The sequence below is a fragment of the Petromyzon marinus genome, chromosome 13 (genome assembly GCF_048934315.1).
Source record: "Petromyzon marinus isolate PM22_M1 ecotype Great Lakes invasive population chromosome 13, UKy_Petmar_22M1.pri1.0, whole genome shotgun sequence".
Classification (NCBI taxonomy): Eukaryota; Metazoa; Chordata; class Hyperoartia; order Petromyzontiformes; family Petromyzontidae; genus Petromyzon; species Petromyzon marinus.
Window position 1 is genome coordinate 14,806,367 of NC_133679.1, and position 17,612 is coordinate 14,823,978.

General features: G+C 56.2%; 1 protein-coding gene across 3 annotated transcripts; it reads right to left on the minus strand.

Annotated features, from left to right (window-relative positions):
• Positions 1 to 382: 382 nt before the first annotated feature.
• CERS2 (ceramide synthase 2) lies at positions 383 to 17,024 on the minus strand. 3 transcript variants are annotated; one of them, XM_032953673.2, is made up of 11 exons: positions 16,888 to 17,024; positions 12,796 to 12,975; positions 8,449 to 8,566; positions 7,768 to 7,886; positions 7,011 to 7,068; positions 6,751 to 6,801; positions 6,202 to 6,294; positions 5,778 to 5,906; positions 5,233 to 5,339; positions 4,125 to 4,281; positions 383 to 3,687 (listed from the first exon to the last, which is right to left on the minus strand). In XM_032953673.2, the coding sequence occupies exons 2-11, from the start codon at positions 12,966 to 12,968 to the stop codon at positions 3,535 to 3,537; spliced, it is 1,158 nt and encodes a 385-aa protein (XP_032809564.1). In that variant the 5' UTR covers positions 12,969 to 12,975; positions 16,888 to 17,024; the 3' UTR covers positions 383 to 3,534. The 3 variants fall into 3 exon arrangements, with proteins under 3 accessions (XP_032809564.1, XP_032809563.1, XP_032809562.1); XM_032953672.2 differs by having other exon boundaries at positions 16,727 to 17,023; XM_032953671.2 differs by lacking the exon at positions 16,888 to 17,024 and adding an exon at positions 15,938 to 16,214.
• Between the last annotated feature and the right edge of the window lie 588 nt (positions 17,025 to 17,612).

The following is a 17,612-nucleotide window of genomic DNA, read 5'->3' on the forward strand; positions in this document are numbered from 1 at the left end:
GAGTCACACGCGCACGTCAACAAACACATTAACGCGTGCGGCTTTCAAATGTGACGCAGTCACCCTCCCATTAACAGTCGTGTGGGGTAGAGTTAGGCATAGGGAGGGAAAGCGAGACGGTGAGACGAGACACTGCACAATAATGAAGACATAAGTCGTAAGACATTGGAGACGGTGGCACACTAAGACAAACGAACACGAAAGGACAAGAGGCACAGTGAGGCAACACGGAGTTCGTGGCGCGGTCCGCGACACAAGCAGGAACACCGGCACTTAAACGGAGAGGGACAGCGAGAGACGGCCCAAGCCGCCGAGCACAACAGGCGACGCGGACTCGCTCCACGCTGCTGCTGGCATAGAAGCGCAACCCTGACTGCACCGCCGTGGCACATAATTTCTTTATTCTAGAAGGCAAATGTACAAAAAAAAGCTTAAATTAAATACAATTGCAAGTTCATATTAAGTGATATTGGAAAGAGGTGAACACATCGAGAGCGACGCTTTTAAAATCGTACCCACGAGGGACGACGCCCGCTTGCCCAGCAGTGAGCGGCAGAGGCAAGCGGAAGTGGAGGCCTGGTGTCCGTGGCTACCGATGGCACTTACAAGATGAAGGTTTGGGTACAGTTGGTGATTGTCGGTTGATGAACTGTGGATTGGGCAAGGTTTATGTGGTTCGCGGTAGGGCTAGGGTTATGGTTAAGCGTGATAGTTGGTTTGTTTATGTTTAGACAGAGCTTGCTCCGTTTTGTTGGTAAGGCGGGTTGAGAGCTCGGACTATGCTCCGATTGGCCAGCGTGCTTCGCGTTCATGCTCCCACCAGCGCCGCCTGGGATCTCTCCACTTTCACCTCGCTCGTCACTGTCGGGGGAAGTGGGGGGGGTGACGCCTCCCCCTATAAACATCAAACACCGCCACAGCCCCAGTGGGACTGGCCGCACAAGGAGACGGACACGGGGGGGGGTCTCCGGACCACCGCTCTACCAATCCCTCTTGCAATCGCTGGGCGTGCGTTTCAGCCGTGGGACTCTCACATCTCAATCCAGAGGAGGGGGCGTCTCTGCCTCGTTCATTACGGAGCCGGGTCCGGGTTCAAGAGGTTGTGGTTAAGAGGCACAGGGTCAAAAGTACGGCCATATTCATGACCCGGCTCAGCCCCATGAGGGCAAAGATATGAGGCTCAGCCTCCTCATGAATTCACAGCCGAGCTCGATGAATTGGTGTGTTTGTATGCGCATGAATCAATGTGCATGCGAGTGTCAGCTGGCTGTGTACAGGAGCGTATGTGTGTGCCAGTAGGAGTGTTGGCAGGAGTGCCTGTGTCAGTTTGTAGCAGTGTCCAGATGGGTGTGTGAGTGTACGAGTTTGAGTCTGTGTGCAAGTCCATGCGCACAAGTCGGAGTGAGTCCGTGTGAGTGAACCATGAGTGTGTGCAAGTGAGTCTGAGTGAGTCCCTGCACGTGAGTAAACATGTGTCCGCGTGAGAGTCGGAGTGAGTCCATATGGAGTTTGAGTGAACGTGAATGAGTGCGTGCGTCCCCACACACGAGCACCGTCACGAAGTGCGAACGCCAGGCTTGGCCCAACACGGACGCCGCTCAAACACGGACAGAGGGATTGGGGCTCGGTCCCTCACAGACCCAGCACAGTGGCCAACGTTCCCCACCGGTGCCCCACACACACAACAACACTTTTGCACCGTATTTGAGTTGCTGGTGCGACATAGCAATGTAGACCCCAGAGATCGGAACCTCTGGCATTCAGAAGGTTACGAGTTCCAGTTGGGGGTTGACCCAGCCCATCGTCATCCCCTCTGGGATCAATAAAAATACCATATTGTGGGGAAATTAACAGTGGCTGTCTTATGGGGGGCAGACACGCCCCGCCATAGGAATGGAGAATTTCCACCACTTGGTCAGGACTGCAAGCATGAGATGAGGACCAGTAACTCAATGCTCATTTGAGCAGGAAAACACTTTTGACTCTCAGAATACCAAGCACAGCCATTGAACCCCCAAAGAACAAGCCCTTACAGCAATACGACTCCACCCGTAGAAAATTACCAAAACACGACATATGTATGGACGGCCAGGGTGCAAATACTGTTAGAGAGCAATAGGACCCCCCAACAACCCACCACCCCAGCCTGGAGTGAGACTACCCCCAGAGTTCGTGTCGAAGCGCCTGCCCATGGTTCACGCGCTACCACACGTGGCGTCGTCTGTGTCAAGGTGCAGGACTAAGGAGGAGAGACACTCCCATGGCAGGTAGGGATCTGAACAAGAAGGACCCAGAGACTGGCATGGGGTTGTGGCGAGGGTGTTAACCACAGGGAGAGAGAGGTATTCAAATAATCTGTAGAATTCTAACCCCCGGGATGAATCATTCTACGGTGGAGGCGGGTCAAAATACGATGTCACAGCAGCGGCACTGGCGGAAATCTTTAACGCGGGCAACCGATTCCAACGGAGGCTGGCGGGAAACTCCACGTGCCACCTGCCGAGGCCACGCATCGACGAAGGCGTCATCGGCGTACATTTAAAAAAAAAACAATGGCACGAATCGCCAACCGCCTTCCCCTGCGGTCACGCCGCCTGCGAACGAACGCCCAAGGCTCCAGGCCGAGCTCCACGGAGGGCGGCGCAGGAGGGGAGAGGGCGGCAAGCGGGAAGGTACGGAAGGAGCCTAGTGCGTGCGCGCGTGGGAGGAACGTAAAGGAGATGTGCTGCAGCAGCATCCCCTCGGATGAACGCGCCCCCCGCTGACGGCTAGCGGGCTTGCCGTCAGCGCGCAGGGCAGGGACGGCGCGGGGCGCGTGGCATGCCGTGTCTCGCCACTCGAGGGAGACGCCAGAGAGCCGCCCGGCAGGGTCGCTCGCGACGTCCCTCGTGCGCGCGGCTGCGGTTACGCAAATCTTAAGAGTTTAGGTCCTGCACCTTGGCAGTGTTACGCTGCTCGAATAATAACGATAAAAAATATATATAACAACGGAAAATAAACAAGTGTGATTAACGCTAACGGCTTTAAAATAACGCAACGCGTTAATATTCGTTTGGCGTAACACCAACAAGGAAAACCAAATCATCGCTACTCATCACTTTTGATTAAAATAAACAAGTCACGTGAAACTTTAGTGCGAAATTAACTCATCGTTGGACCGTCCGCGTCTTGGCGGCATCGCCAGCGTCATCAGCGGTGGAGAGCGGTGCGCAGTGAGAGGCGCGCGTTCGCCGCCGTCCCTGGGGAGACGCCCAACCAGGGACCGCCGTCAGGCCGACTGGACGACGGCCTCACGCGGTCGGATGCCGCTTCTTGATTGGCTGTGGTTATGACGGTCACGGCCGCCTACTGCTATTGGCCGATTGGCTGGTGTCGTCGGTCACGCGGTCGAGTGCCGTCGGCTTGATTGGCCGCTGTCCACGGTAGTGAGGCTGGGCTGCCGCGGTCCGATCGGTTTGGTCCTCGGTTGCTGCCGGTTAACCCAGGAATGGCGGGCGCGGGCGTGGATTTGCCCGTGGCCCGCCGTGGCGGCGGCTACTGCGCCTTGGCGGTGGCGCGCTTGTCTCCACCGCACACGCCCGCGTGCCCGTTCCTCAGGGCGCCGTTGGAGCCCACTGCGCAATCCGTGCTGGACTCCTCCTCCGAGGCGTCGCTCTCGTCCACGTCGCTCCGCTCGTCCTTGTCGAGCTGCGACAGCGAGGGGGGGAAATCTCTCCAGTTCACGCCAATGCTCGCACACTCCTCCACTTGCCCATCCATTCACTCGTACGCCCACCCACTCTATCCACTCGGTTTCCTCTCACCTGTCCACTTGCTCACCCGCATGCACTCACCCATTCACTCATCCACTCATGAACTCTATCATCCACTGCTCACGTTCCTCCCTGATCCCCCGCCCGCCAAACCACACGCTCACTCATTCACCCATCCATTCACTCACCCACCAATCCACTCATGCATTCACACTCACCTGCTCTCTCACCTGCCCACTTTTCCACCTGTTCAGTCACCTGCTCAGTCACTCACCCACCCACCCATTCAGCCATTATCTCTTGTCGCCCATTCATGTCCTCAATAACCCCCCCCCCCCCCGCCCTTCCCCGGCCAACGGCGGGGGGACCTACCTGTCCGACGAAGATGAACCGGTAGAGCATGCGCACAATGAGGTAGGCCCAGAAGATGTGCAGCAGCTGCAGCACCATGAGCATGGCGTTGAAGAAGTAGTAGCCGAAGAACGCGGGGTAGAACTCGAGGGAGGTGACCGCCGTGCAGTGGATGATCCTGCACCAGGGGCGACACCGCAGACATCACCGCCACGAACGACAACACAAACTAAACGGGACTTTTCATTTTACCAGGTAAGGTCCACTGGCCGTGAATGCTAGTGCAACGAGGCAGCTTTTGACGTGGAACTTCATAGCAGCCAAATACTCAAAACACATGACCACGGGGAGAGAGACACGCAAACCCCCAAATATACAGCAGGCGTCAGTGTCGGGATCAAACCCACGACCTGCATACGAGGCGAGGTAGTTAACATCTCGCCACCGCGGTGCCCGTGTAGACAAAGATCCCCCATGTAGCCTTTAATAGACTGTTGATACAAGTGCTGTTAGCGAGCACCTATGACGACTGGCATGGCACACGAGGGGAAGGGGTGGCCAGCACCAAACGCAACTGGGGCACATCGACACAAACGCGTAACAACGCTCGCAGTAACGGCGGCTAAACGGCTCCCAATACGAGGCCTCGGGATGAGCGAGCCATTTTCTGGTGAGCGATGACTAGGGAGGGTCATGGCAAAAGGGGTAGGGGGGTAGAGTGGAGAAGGAGACAAAGTTGGGGTCTGAAGAGAGGAGCTGAAAATGATTGGCGGGGAATTTAAGTGGCCATGCAGTGGGCAGGAGCAAGGCTGCGTGAGCGAGTGCCAGAGCGTTTCTTGCAGATGTGAGCGAGCATGTGGGTGAATGGTGAGCGTGTGGGTGAATGGTGAGCGTGTGGGTGAATGGTGAGCGTGTGGGTGTGTGAGAGCATTTGCGAGTGCGTAAGTGAGCGCGTGTGAATGAGCGTGCGTGTGACTTGCAATTAAAGGCTGTGTGAGCATGCAAGTAAATAATCATGTCGCTTTGGGAGCCCGCGTGTGGACATGCAAGTGCATCGATAAGCTTACGACCACACGAAGCAAGTGAGGCCGTGTGAGAGGGTGTGCGTGAGCGAGCGCAACGGCAGCACCAGAAGGGGAAGATGACGAGGCGCGTGACGAGGAAGACGACGGTGAAGACGACGAAGAGGGAGTCGCACGTGCGCTGCCACCTGGCGTAGTTGAACATCTTGGCCGACTGTGGAACACACGGCAGGGGGGCATCACGCACGGCAGGGGGGGGGGGGGGCATCACGCACGGCAGGGGGGGGGGGCATCTCGCACGGCAGGGGCATCGCGCGCTCCCTCCATTCCCACCTCCACCTGAAATCATTCATTGCGTTGGCCAAGTCCGCTCACGCACGTGTACACACATACACGCACACACGCGTACGCATACACGCACACGCACACACACGTACATGCACACACGCACACGCACACACACGTACACGCACACACATGTACACGCACACACACGTACACGCACACACACGTACACGCATACACACGTACACGCACACGCATACACACACATACATACACACGTACACGCACGCATACACACGTACACGCACGCATACACACGTACACGCACGCATACACACGTACACGCACGCATGCATGGAAGCGTCACCTCTAGGAAGTAGTCGGAGGAGTCGTGCACGGCCATGACGAGGGTGCCCGCCCGGATGTAATTGGCGAAGTACGAGAAGCTGATGAGCACAATGGTGGCGACGTGGTGAATTATCTGCTCCTTAAAATCCTGCACGGACACGCGGGGGGACACGCAAGGGGACACGTGAGGACATGCGGGAGACGCGCAGACGTGCGGATAGAAACAGCATACACAAACTCGCATTGGGTATTCCCTCCCATCATCATCTCTCTTCGAAAGCTCTAATAAGAAGGACCTCGCTCAATCCAATAAATCTCATCGTGCTGTTTGTCGCTTGACATTTTTGTCCAACTTCACGTCGGAAGCTTCCCATGCCGTGACCACGTGTCCTGTCCTCACGTCCCGTGCGCAAGCGTCCCGTGTAACTCGCATCCCCACTCACTTTCCGTCGGACGTCGAACGCGACGCTGAAGAGCAGCGACAAGTAGAAGCCGAGTTCAATGGTGTAGTACCAGTACTGCGAGGGCAGCAGCGCCTGCGATGCACGCACAAAGATGAATGCACGCACAAAGATGAAGAACAGACTGTTGGGGCAAGTGCTGTTGGTGAGCACCTATCAAGGTCAGTACGGCACACGGGGGGCATGGGTGGCCAATGCCACCGACCGCCTTTGTCTCACCACTTATCGGTTGCGAGCAGGAATGGAACGCAGGTCGCCAGGTCCGTAGTGCAGTGCACTAACCACTGCACTACCACTCCCCGCCAAAATAAAAAAAATATCCCCCGCAGTCGAAACAAACTGTTGGGGCAAGTGCTGAAAGTGAACACCTTATGAAGGCCAACACAGCACACCTGGCCGCCTTTGTCTCCCTCGAGCTGTTTTGTGGGCACAGTGTCTGCCCAATTCCTGCGTGGTGTCTCCTGTACTGTGTTGCAACGTGAGCCATCGTATGGCATGGTGTGTTTGGTGTGGTACACCTGTGTGCGTTACCTGCTTTGGGTATCCGACCCAGCATTCCCGTTGTTCCCAAAACCAAGGTTTCTACAAAAAAAACAAAAAACATCAGAAATTGAGCGTGAGAAAAGATAAGTAAGAAAGCGCTCACGTTTCAAGTTTGTTTGTTCATCCAGGGCAGAACTCGATAAAGCAGGATGAGAGTGAACCGGGTCGCCAGGATCACTCGGCGTGAACAGTCCAGCGAACCGACTGCGTCGCGAGTGAAGGGAGCTGGGTGCGCGCGTCGTACGTACGTCGACGATGACGGCCATGCCCATGCAGAACGCCACGATGTAAAACACAAACCTCCAGCTGCGAGCGAGACGGGAAGGCAAGGGGCGTACGGGGAAAGGGGAAGACATGGGGGGTACGGGGAGAGGGAGGAGGAGGAGAGAGAGACAGGGGGGACGGCGAGGCGAGGTGTCGCCAGGGAGGAGACGCCCGGAGGACGCAGCAGGAAGTGGAAGAGATGAGCGAGAGGAAGGGGTTGGCGGGAGAACGAATCAATTTCTCTTCCTGGTCGCTCACACGTCATCCACTGCCCAGCGCTCGCTCTCACGTGCGGTCCGACAAACAGAGGCCGCAACGCGACTCATTTGTGCCACCCCGCCGTGCCGCCCCGCCGTGCCGCCCTTTGTCAATCTTCAACCGGTTCCTCGGCGCCGTCTCCCAACTGCTCGCTGGTGCCGTTTCGTTTTCACCATTCCGAGTACGGCCACGTGCATTGTCCATCTCGGCCGTGTGAGATTTAGATTTAAAAAGGGGGAAGAGTAAAATTTTGGACCGATCTGAATGAATATTGCCATTTAGACAGAAGCAAATTTCTATCTCGTCATTATAAATAACGAATCGTTGCGCGTGCACACAACGCACGCGCGTCACGAGCACGAGAACCGCTATCGACCGATGAATCATTACTTCCTCGGCACAACCGACCGGACAGCCATCGCGGGCGACAGAGGGCCCCCTCCCCCCCCCACCGCCCCCACCCCCCCCCCCGTTTCTCCGCACCTCGCCTCGCAGAACTTCTTCATGATGCCAGCGCGGTCCTGGTTTCGCCGGCGCCGGAACCAGCGCTCCACCTGGCGCTGCGTCCAGTCGGACTGCTTCACCAGCCGCTCCAGCTCGGTCTGCGGCGAGACGCCACAGCCAGGGGACACCGCAGCGGCGGCGGCGGCGGAGGGTGAACGATGGCGGCGAGTTTCTAGCGGACGGCACGACGGCCCCGGCGTGCACGGCTCGCGTCGCGATGAGGAGCAGTAACCCCGGCTCGCCAGGAGATGGCGGTACGGCAAGCGTGGACTCCCATCCGTTCCATCCGCACAGGATGGAGCGGCGTGCGCGCCCCTCACGTGTACATGTGGGTTTTGTCGGGCGCTCCGGTTTTCCTCCCGCACGTAGCAAGCGCTCATTAAATGGCTGGAAACATCTTAATATATAGGAGACCGCCGAGCTTGGGCAATTGTTGGCACCGGCTCTTCACCGCACGGCTGCTTGCTGCCGATCTCGCTCGTCTGTGGGTCCTCCTCGTGCCTCCGAGCCGTCCTCTCTCTCTCTTCCCTCCCTCCCACTTCAATGAGATTTTTATTTATTTATGTAGAATTGCAAATAAGTTATAATTTTGATGTATCTCGCGTAAGTTAGTTAAACTCGTATAATGAAAATGGCATGGCGGGCCGGGCGGGACGGTACCTGTGTGGGCCGCTTGGTGCGGGAGCGGTAGACTTTCTCCAGCACGGCGTTGGGCGGCACCTCCCTCCGCACCGTCTCCACCACGCCCATGCGTCGCGCCAGCGGCGTGGCTACCCACCTGGTCACACACGGTTACATGCGCACACGGTTACATGCGCGCGAGATTGCATGCACACGGTTACAGGCGCGCGAGATTGTGCGCGAGACTGCACGCGCTCGCGCAGCTGCGCTCGCGTCTGCACCCGCGCGGTTACACATGCTGTTACACACACGCAGTTAGACACGCAGTTAGACGTGGTTACACACACCTATAAGAAAACACACATGGTTACACGCAGGTTCACAAGCATGCAGGGTCTCACACGCACACAGTTACACACACATAGGCGAACATACGATTACACACAAAGACAAAGATCCTCCGCATAGCCTTAACAGACTGAAGGAGCAAATGCTGTAAGTGAGCAGCACCTATGAAGGCCGGCACGGCACACAAGGGGGTGGGTGACCAGCCCGATGTATTCCCAGCACTGACGTCTGAATAGATTCTTCATCTCATGGCATTATGGATGAGAATCCGGTAAGGGACCAACATTGAAACGGACTCGCAGGGAACCGATTCAGAATCTCCCCGTATGTGTGTGTGTGCAGTGTGGGTTCAGCTAGCCACTTCCACTTGGAGAGAGAATGCAGAGGACTCTCTCTCACGCGAGGTTTTAGTTTATCCAAAAGACGACAGGAATCTGTGGCACACATGAATGGTTCTTTTGTAGGCTGTGCGGTGCAACAAGCTGGGCAAGCAGGGCCAGTGAGTGAGCCTCCTGCGCTCCGTGGAATAAATTACATTTCCCACCCCGGACCCTTAAACGTTATTGCGGCCTCTGGCTTGAGTTGTGGCAGGGCCGGATGGTGTCTCCCGGGTGTCCTGCAGAGGAATTAACTTCTCACGCCCTGCGCGGAGCTGATCAGCAGTGTTTCCGGGCTCGTGTCGCGGCTGGTGAGTGAGCCAGTCGGTGAGCTGCAGGAGTCGCCCGGTGAATTTGTCACGGAAGTAAATAAGTCTCGCATACACTCAGCCACTCAGACTCACAGGGAGATTAATGTGGTGATTTCTGAAATACTTCCGGCGAGTGATCGAAGCAGGCAGCAGCATTACTATTTGGTCCATGTTCCGAGCTATAGACTATAGACAGACTTACAGAGACCCAAGACTCACATGGGGACCCACAGACTCATGATGGACGTGTGCAGTGACGCTACTATGTAGGCCGTGGTTTGAGCTATAGACTGACTCAGAGACCCACAGACTCATATGATGGAAGTGGCGTGAAGAGGCGCGACGATATGGGTCGCGGTGTGGGGCTCGCCAAAATTGTCATCGGTGCAGACGGCCGCGTCTGCCGCGCGATGTTGTGATGCGGCACGGACCACCGCGTGCGGTCTAATTGCGACCGGGGAGTTCTGCGTTGAGGTCAGCGATTAAGCACTCGGTTAGGGACGTTTGCACCATCGCAGGTCGCTCTGCACCGAGTCTCAAGGTTGAATGCCGGTACCTTGGAAGCCGGTGCTCGATTCCCAAAGCCGGCCACGGAGCTTTAACCCAAACTCTGGGAGGTTCTGAAGGCTCTCTTCACTGCGATGCCAGAGGCGCCGTGATGAAAGGAGAACCGCCTCGTCAGCAGCAGCAGCAGAGCGACAGGACTGGGAGCGTGTCAATGTGCAGCGGCGTTTCTAATCTTCCTCTGGCATTGTGTTCTCAAAAACCCAACATGAAGCAGAAACGATGCGGATGGTGGGCACGGGTCAGAGCTTCACCCGCCGGCTTGATAACCTCATGTTAAAATCCAAGTTTTAGCTACCTTCGATTAAAATTGGGTACTCAAGCGTAGTGATCTGGCGAGTCCAACAGTTAAACCGTCAAATTATTCCAACTCAGAGACTTTGCCAACTTCTGCGCAATTAACTTAAGCCGAACGCTCTTTGCGGGATGTATCAGAGCTGCGACCCGAATGTGGATAAAGCAGGGGAGAGAGAGGGGGGGGCCCTTCTCTTCTAACGTGAATTCAGAAATAGTTCTGCAACGTCATCTTCTCTTTAAGGCAGGGTCGTGCCGGTGACGAGGCTGAACGGAAACGCTCTCCGGCAGCGATGGCGCAATCCGAGAACCGAATCTCTGACGAGAAGCGGGGATAGGACAATGGCCGCCACCCCAGGGGCACGCGCCGGCACGTTCTCGTCAGTCAACGCCAAGCGGCCGTCACCGACACAAACACGGCACCGCCCCGGCAAGCGAGCCGGTCTCCATGGTGTCCCCGCACGGAGCGGCGGTGCACACCCCCCCACCTGCCCACCAGCCCCCAGGGTTTGTTTATACAGCGGGACACAACGCGATTAATCCCCAGCTCAAAGGTCCCACGATCAGACTTTGCACAGAGCGGGCGTCACCGCGACAGGGACTCTCTGCCGCTACCGCACGGCGATGGCACGTGTGCTCTGTCGGCCTCTCGACGAGGATGCGCGAGCTCACACACTAGCACAAAGATAGAGAGCCCCTGCATAGCCTCAACAGACTTTTGGGGCAAGGGCTGTTAGCGCATCTATGAAGGTCGGAAAGGCACACGAAGGGGGTGGGAGGCCAGAACCGTGCCCGGCCGCCTTTGTCTCCCCAGTGGAGATGTTTACACACCGCACCAGGTACTCATTTGAGACCGAGCCGACCTAGGGAGAGGCCCAGGACCGGTTCCAATAATCGTCACCGGTGTTGGCCGTGGGCAGGAACCGAACTCGGGTGGCTGGGTTTGTAGCGCAGCGTAGCGCTAACCGCTACACCACCGCTCCCCCACATCTCGCACACATGCACTCGCCCACTCACACTCGCCATGACCTGTGACCGCTGCTGCTGCTGCTCCCTCAATAAAATACCCAGCATAGCAAACGTTATCAAATATGCCCCTGTAGAGTACACATGGAGCCAGGAGAGCGGTCACCGTCAACGGGGCTGGGAGGCCACCAGGCAAAGTTGACAATTCCTTTGAATAAATATATTACGTAATATTTACAAGAATATGATCTGTGACACACGCGCTTTTTGCCCTAATTTCCTTTGGTCATTTATTGCTCGGATTATTTTTTGTTCCTAAAACAATGTAGTCCCACTTTGTATATTTTTGGTTACGTTTTAGACCAGTGTCCCTATGACTGTAACCTGTAAAGAGAGTACCGGTACACGCCGTTTGTATCGCGACCTATGTAACCACGATCGTAACTAAGACCTGTTCTTTATAGCTTCTGTGCACGTCGCAGGACGCCCATGAAATAGAACCCAACAGCTAAAAATCCATCTCCAGTTGGCCGTTTTTGCTTCATCGCTGTACCTTGATTTTACGCAATCACGTTTGTCGTTTTGGTAACCCGGATCAGTCGCTCTCACAAATGAGACTGCATCCTGGTCTCACCAGGTCAAACAAACTAATATTGAGCTTGTAATTCAACTCGTTTTCAGTAGGGTCCCCATGCTGCACTTGGATGTTTGGCCAATTCCATGCTCAGGGTTGTTTTACACATGGCAGGAAACCAGAGCAGCTCGAGAACCCCCAACGCACACGGCAAGACGACGCTTAAAAATATCCACGCAGACCGCTTCACGAACCCACTTGGCGTGCTGTCATCTCTCCGCTACCCAGATCCCGTGGACTTGGCAATTTTTCGAATCTCAACCTGTTGCCTCCCACCAAAGATTTCTTTTCACGGCAAGTGTGTGCAAACACGCCTGATAGAGGTCTCTGACTCACGAGGCAGTGAAGCAACTGGTTAGCAAACAGACCCAAGCACAGCCCAGCACCCAGATAAACGCCATTTTCAGGGTGCCCAGGTGAATTGGGTCAGCCAGGCTGGCACAGCGAGTGGCTCTGACCCACATGGTAACAAATCGGATGACCTACTGTGCGACTACTATGTGCTTGACATTAACATCAAAATATAATTATTTGGTGTTGGCATCATTATTATTATAGTACAAGGCTCCCACGAAGGAAGGTGCGATGTTTGGTGGTCCGCAGTCGTTTTTCAGCAGGGGTCGACGTTGTGGTGTGTAATCGTAATTGAGTATGTAGAGAGTTCATTCTAATTTGGACCATGATGACGGCACACAATGGCCTATACTCTTTCAAAAGGCCCATTGCGAAGCGGATTGAGCGTAGCGGCATCTTACGGTTGATACGCCCGCAGTATTAAACAGGGCTGCCTGCCAGGGTCCAACCACGAGCCTCTGCCCCAAGCGGAGCGTGCGCTACCGCTGAGCTGCGGCTCTGACCCGCGGGGCGCGGGCATCCCGCGGTTTCGGCTGACCTCTCGAAGAGCAGTCGCACGCCGATGAAGAGCAGGGCGACGGGGAGCGTGAGCCACAGGTCGGAGGGGCGCGGCTGTACGGTGCCCGGAGAGTCCTCCAGGTCAGCCCACGTCAGGTTTGGTGGCAGCCACAGCCGCTGGTACCAGAACACGTCCAGGAGCAGCTGTGCCATGGCTATGCTGCGGGCACAGGTCACGCGGCGCGGGTAGCGTCAAGTGCCCGTCGGCTCAGAACCCGGTAACACGGGCGCGTGTCTGTGTAGGGCAGAGGGTGCGAGCGTGTGTGCGAGTGGGGAGCAGTGGCGCTACGAACCCGGCCACCAGGGTTCGATTCCTGCTCCCGGTGGACACCAGTGACAATTATCTGAACCGGTCCTGGGCTTCCCCTAGGTCGACTCAGCCTCAAATGAGTACCTGGTGTGGTGTGCAAACATCGCTACTTAGGAAAGGCGGCCAGGCGTGGTGTTGGCCACCCACCCCCTCGAATGCCGTTCCAGAACCTCGGAGGTGCTCACGAACAGCACTTGCCCCAACAGTCTGCTACAGGCTATACGGGGGGTAAATGTTGTGAATGTTCTCTCCAACACACCGGTGTGCTGTACTAATAAGGAATTCGCACGTTCTGCTTACGTGACAAACCCTTCTAATTGGCTGTGTCGGGTGGTGGCGGGTTTAACGACACATTTATATTTCCGCAATCTAACCCAAAAAAAACTATCATGGATGATATTGGTCGCGAAAGCCGACGTGTTAAACGATAAGGGGGGTCTTAGTCTTTGTGTGGAGGGAAATGTGAGCACATGTAGGGTGTTCGTAGGTGTGTTTATCAGTGTGTGTGTGTGTAGGTGTGTGTGTGTGTAGGTGTAGTGGGGAGCGGTAGTGTAGCGGTTAGCGCGCTGCGCTATGAACCTGGCGACCCGGGTTCGATTCCCGCTCACGGCCAACACCAGTGATGATTATCTGAACCGGTCCCGGGCCTCCCCTAGGTCGACTCAGCCTCAAATGAGTACCTGGTGCGGTGTGTAAACATTGCCACTAGGGAGACAAAGGCGGTCGGGCGTTTATAGGTGCTCGCTAACAGCACTTGCCCCTACAGTCTGTTAAGGCTATACGGGGGATCTTTATCTTTGTAGGTGTGTATGTAGGTGTGTGTGTAGGTGTGTATGTAGGTGTGTGTGTACGTGTGTGTGTACGTGTGTGTCTAGGTACGTGTGTGCACGAGTGTTTACGTGTGCAACAACGTACGTTGTTGTTTATGTGTAGATTGGGGGAGCAGTGGTTAGCGCACAGCGCTACAAACCTGGGAACCACACCAGTGACAATTTCCTGAGCCAGCCTCTGGCCTCCCCTAGGTTGACTCAGCCTCAAATGAGTGCTAGGTGCGGTGTGTAAACATCAGGACATGGGGTATTGGCCACTCACCGAGTGTGCCATTCTGCCAAGAAATAGGTGCTCGCTAACAGTACTTTCCCTAACAGTCTATAATTGGCTATTCGGTAAATATTTGTGGTTTATTTGAGTGTAGAGTATAGGGCGTGTTTTAGTGGATGTTATTATGAGAGTATGCGTGGGTGTGTAGGTACCTGTGTGTAAGAGTTGCATGTGTATGGGCTTCTACACTGTGCGTGCATGTAGGTGAGTAGGTGCATGCATAATCAGGTAACTGCCATTACTAGTTGCGTGTGTTCACCTAACAATGTGTGTGGGTGGCTGTGTAATGGCATGCGAGTGCGTGTACATCTTAAGCACGTGCATAATCATCATCACCATCATCGTCGTCGTGCCGCGAGACCGTGGCTCAAACGCACTCCTCCGTCCGTGCGTTCGGAGCAGTGGAATGGATCAGGTTTACAAACTACAAAGAGAGTGAATTACGTAGCGTCTCCTAACCGTCCCAAATGCGCCCAAACGTCCACCAACGCGTGCCACGCTCCGGCGGTTTCCACTCATTACCTGCTCCCTGTACACACCTCACCACAGAAGCACCACGCCACCGTACGACCGCTATGGACCAGCAGGATCAGGTCACGCGAGGGTGGCGCGCGAGAGGATCGGACTCCGAGATTTCGATTCCCAATCCCATCAGGCTCACCATCCCACCTGGCTCATCATCCCACCTAGCTCACCATCCCACCTAGCTCACCATATCACTCGGCTCACCCATCCCACCTGGCAGACAATCCAACCTCAATGCCCTGTTCCACAGCTGCAGAGACCCAGCTGGAAGTAACAAGGAGGTTTACCCTCCATTGATGATGATGAGCCCCCCTCCCCCACCCGTGCCTGGCAGGGTCTTGTTTTTAGGATCCCCGCGAGGCTGTGGTACCTGAAGCAACCGTGAACTTGGCGGCCGTTCCGCTGGCGCTCTTTGCTTTTAGCTCAATGGAGATGTTGACTGACAGTGCGGGGATGGAACCAGTGGTGTCTGAAGCCAGACCCCCCTTCCCTCATATCCCGCCACCTCCATCCCTCTCTCAGCATCACCACGTACACTCAGGCCCACACGAAGAAAACTGAGACCAGTGAGGACCAAAAAGGACACACAAACATCAAGAAACGCTAAAACTAACAGTGGATTTAAATAAGACTCAAAGGAAACCTCTTGGCACCCCAACTCACACCAAGTTCATGAAGGGATATTTACAGACCCCTCAAATCCCGAAAGAAAACTATAGCGCCAAAAGAACTCGGACTACTGGAAAGGTCTAGAGACCCAAGATAACTCGGAGCCACCAAAACACCTTTAAAAGACTCCAAAGAACTCCTAGAGACCACAGAGACCCCCATATAAACCCAGAACCCATAGAAAACCCTAAAAGCGTATAGATACTCCATATAGACAACACATACACCGTAAAGACCAAAGGGAGGCCACAAAGTCTCCAACAGACCCCAATAATCCTTTAGTCCTACAGCTGACAAGCAACCAAAAGAAACTTAAGAAACCCTAAAAATCCCAGTTAACCCAATGGAACCTCTCAAATTCCACGAGACCCGCAGAGACCAATGGACACTCTAAGGAACTCATAGATACCCTCGGAGACAATCAGAGATGCCATGGGACCCTCAGGTACCCCACATAAACCCCCAAGGAAACTCTGTGACCCGGCCTCCGCCACCACCAAGTTTCACAGCCACGCACCTTTGCAGCGCCGCTCTCTCCCCGTCCCTTCTCGCCGGAGTAATCAAGGCGAGGTAGGTGGGTGGGTGGAGGGGTTCTCCTAGGGGCCTGAGCACGCGTGCTCGACAAAGCTCAAGAGGAGCGTGGATTTGGAGGTAACTTTGGCGAACTCGGGCGTCCTGCGATCCCAGCAGCGTCGGGGGTGAACGCCTCGTCCCAAGGGTGGGCCCAGCCGGGGCGTGGAGGACGAGGGGCGGGGCACGGCCCAGGTGAAGGGGACGAGGGGCGGGGCCCTGCCCAGGTGAGGAGGAAGAGCGCGGAGTGGTGGGGCCCGGATAAGGGGGGAGGGGTGGGGGTTGGGGCCCAGCCAAGGTGAGGGGTGGGGCGTAGGTTGGGGGTGGGGCCTACGTTGGAGGAGGGGCGGGGCATAAGCCCCAGGTGAAATCTGGACACGAGCCCCCGGGCTCGCCCCCCTCCACACAACCTCCACCGCCCCTCGCTCTCAATTCCCCACTGCGCGCGCGCGGGGGGGAGGGGGCCGCGAGCACAGAGCGCGCGCCCTCGGCCAATCAGGCGGGCGGGCCCGGTCGCCTCGCGCGCGCCCTCCGCCTATCAGGCGGCGCCGGGCCCCGCGCCGCGCGCATCCGCGCTGGGGAATCCGCTGGGGCCTGCAGCCCCGCACTGTACCCCGCTTCACTCGTTTCCCGGACTCCCCTCAAAGCGGCCGAAACTTTTCAAAACCCCTTCCCCCCCCAAAAAAAAAATCTCTCTCTCGGCCCAAAGGCCTCTCCGAGGTGAGGCGGCCCTCACCTCGCGACGGCGGCGGCGGCGGCGACGGCGGCGGCCGGGGAATGTCGATCGGGGAGAAGGAAGAAGCTGGCGAGGGCGGGACACGACGAGCGAGCGTCTTCCCTCGCGGAACAAAAAGAAACTTCGGGTGTCCGCGCGGGGCCTCCTCGCTCCTCCTTTACCTGTTGCGTTCGGCGAGGCGCCCCGCCCTGCCGACGTCACCGCGCACAGTGGCACTTGTCACTGCGTCGCGCGTGCCGACGTCATCACGCACAATCGATGCGGGGGGAGGAGAGCCGCGGAAATTGAACGCGGCGGCAGGCAGGGAGTGACCCCCAACACCCCCCCCATTTTACGAGGTGACGTCACCGACGGGGCGCGGTGACGCTAGCCACGATGCTGATCACGATGACGTCATCGCGTTGAGCGGAGGGGTGTGACGCAATTGCGTGGCGGAAAGGACTACGCGATGACGTCAGCGTACCGATGACGTCATCGCGGGAGTCATTTACGATGAGCCAAGAATGTCCGTGTCCCGCGCGTGACGTCACTCCATGTCGGCCAGCCCCCCTCATTAATAATCATGAACAGGTGGCGTCCTCCACATGGACCCCCGCCATTAATAATCATGAGTGGGTGACGTCACTCCACATGTATTAATAATCATGAGCAGGTGACGTCACTAAACATGGAACAGCCCCCCTAATTAATAATCATGAAGAGGTGACGTCCTAATGGACAGCCCGCCATTAATAATAATTAGCGGGTGACGTCACTCCATATGGGGACGAGGCGCCTCCCCCCCTCGGCGTTAACTTACAACCCTCACGTCACGTGATCTCCGTCACGCTGTTGAGACTTCAAAGTAAAAAGGACGTTGTGATGAACAAGGGATTATAACCTTTAA

What these genes read in the sequence shown, in the direction of transcription:
- CERS2 (XM_032953673.2), bottom strand. Translation starts at nt 12,968, where the DNA reads ATGGCACAGCTGCTCCTGGACGTGTTCTGGTACCAGCGGCTGTGGCTG. An exon ending in GTGCGACTGCTCTTCGAGAG is followed by an intron (nt 8,567 to 12,795) that starts GTCAGCCGAAAC and finishes GTGTGTGACCAG; the next exon opens with GTGGGTAGCCACGCCGCTGG. An exon ending in GGGTCGGATACCCAAAGCAG is followed by an intron (nt 6,295 to 6,750) that starts GTAACGCACACA and finishes CGTGCATCGCAG; the next exon opens with GCGCTGCTGCCCTCGCAGTA.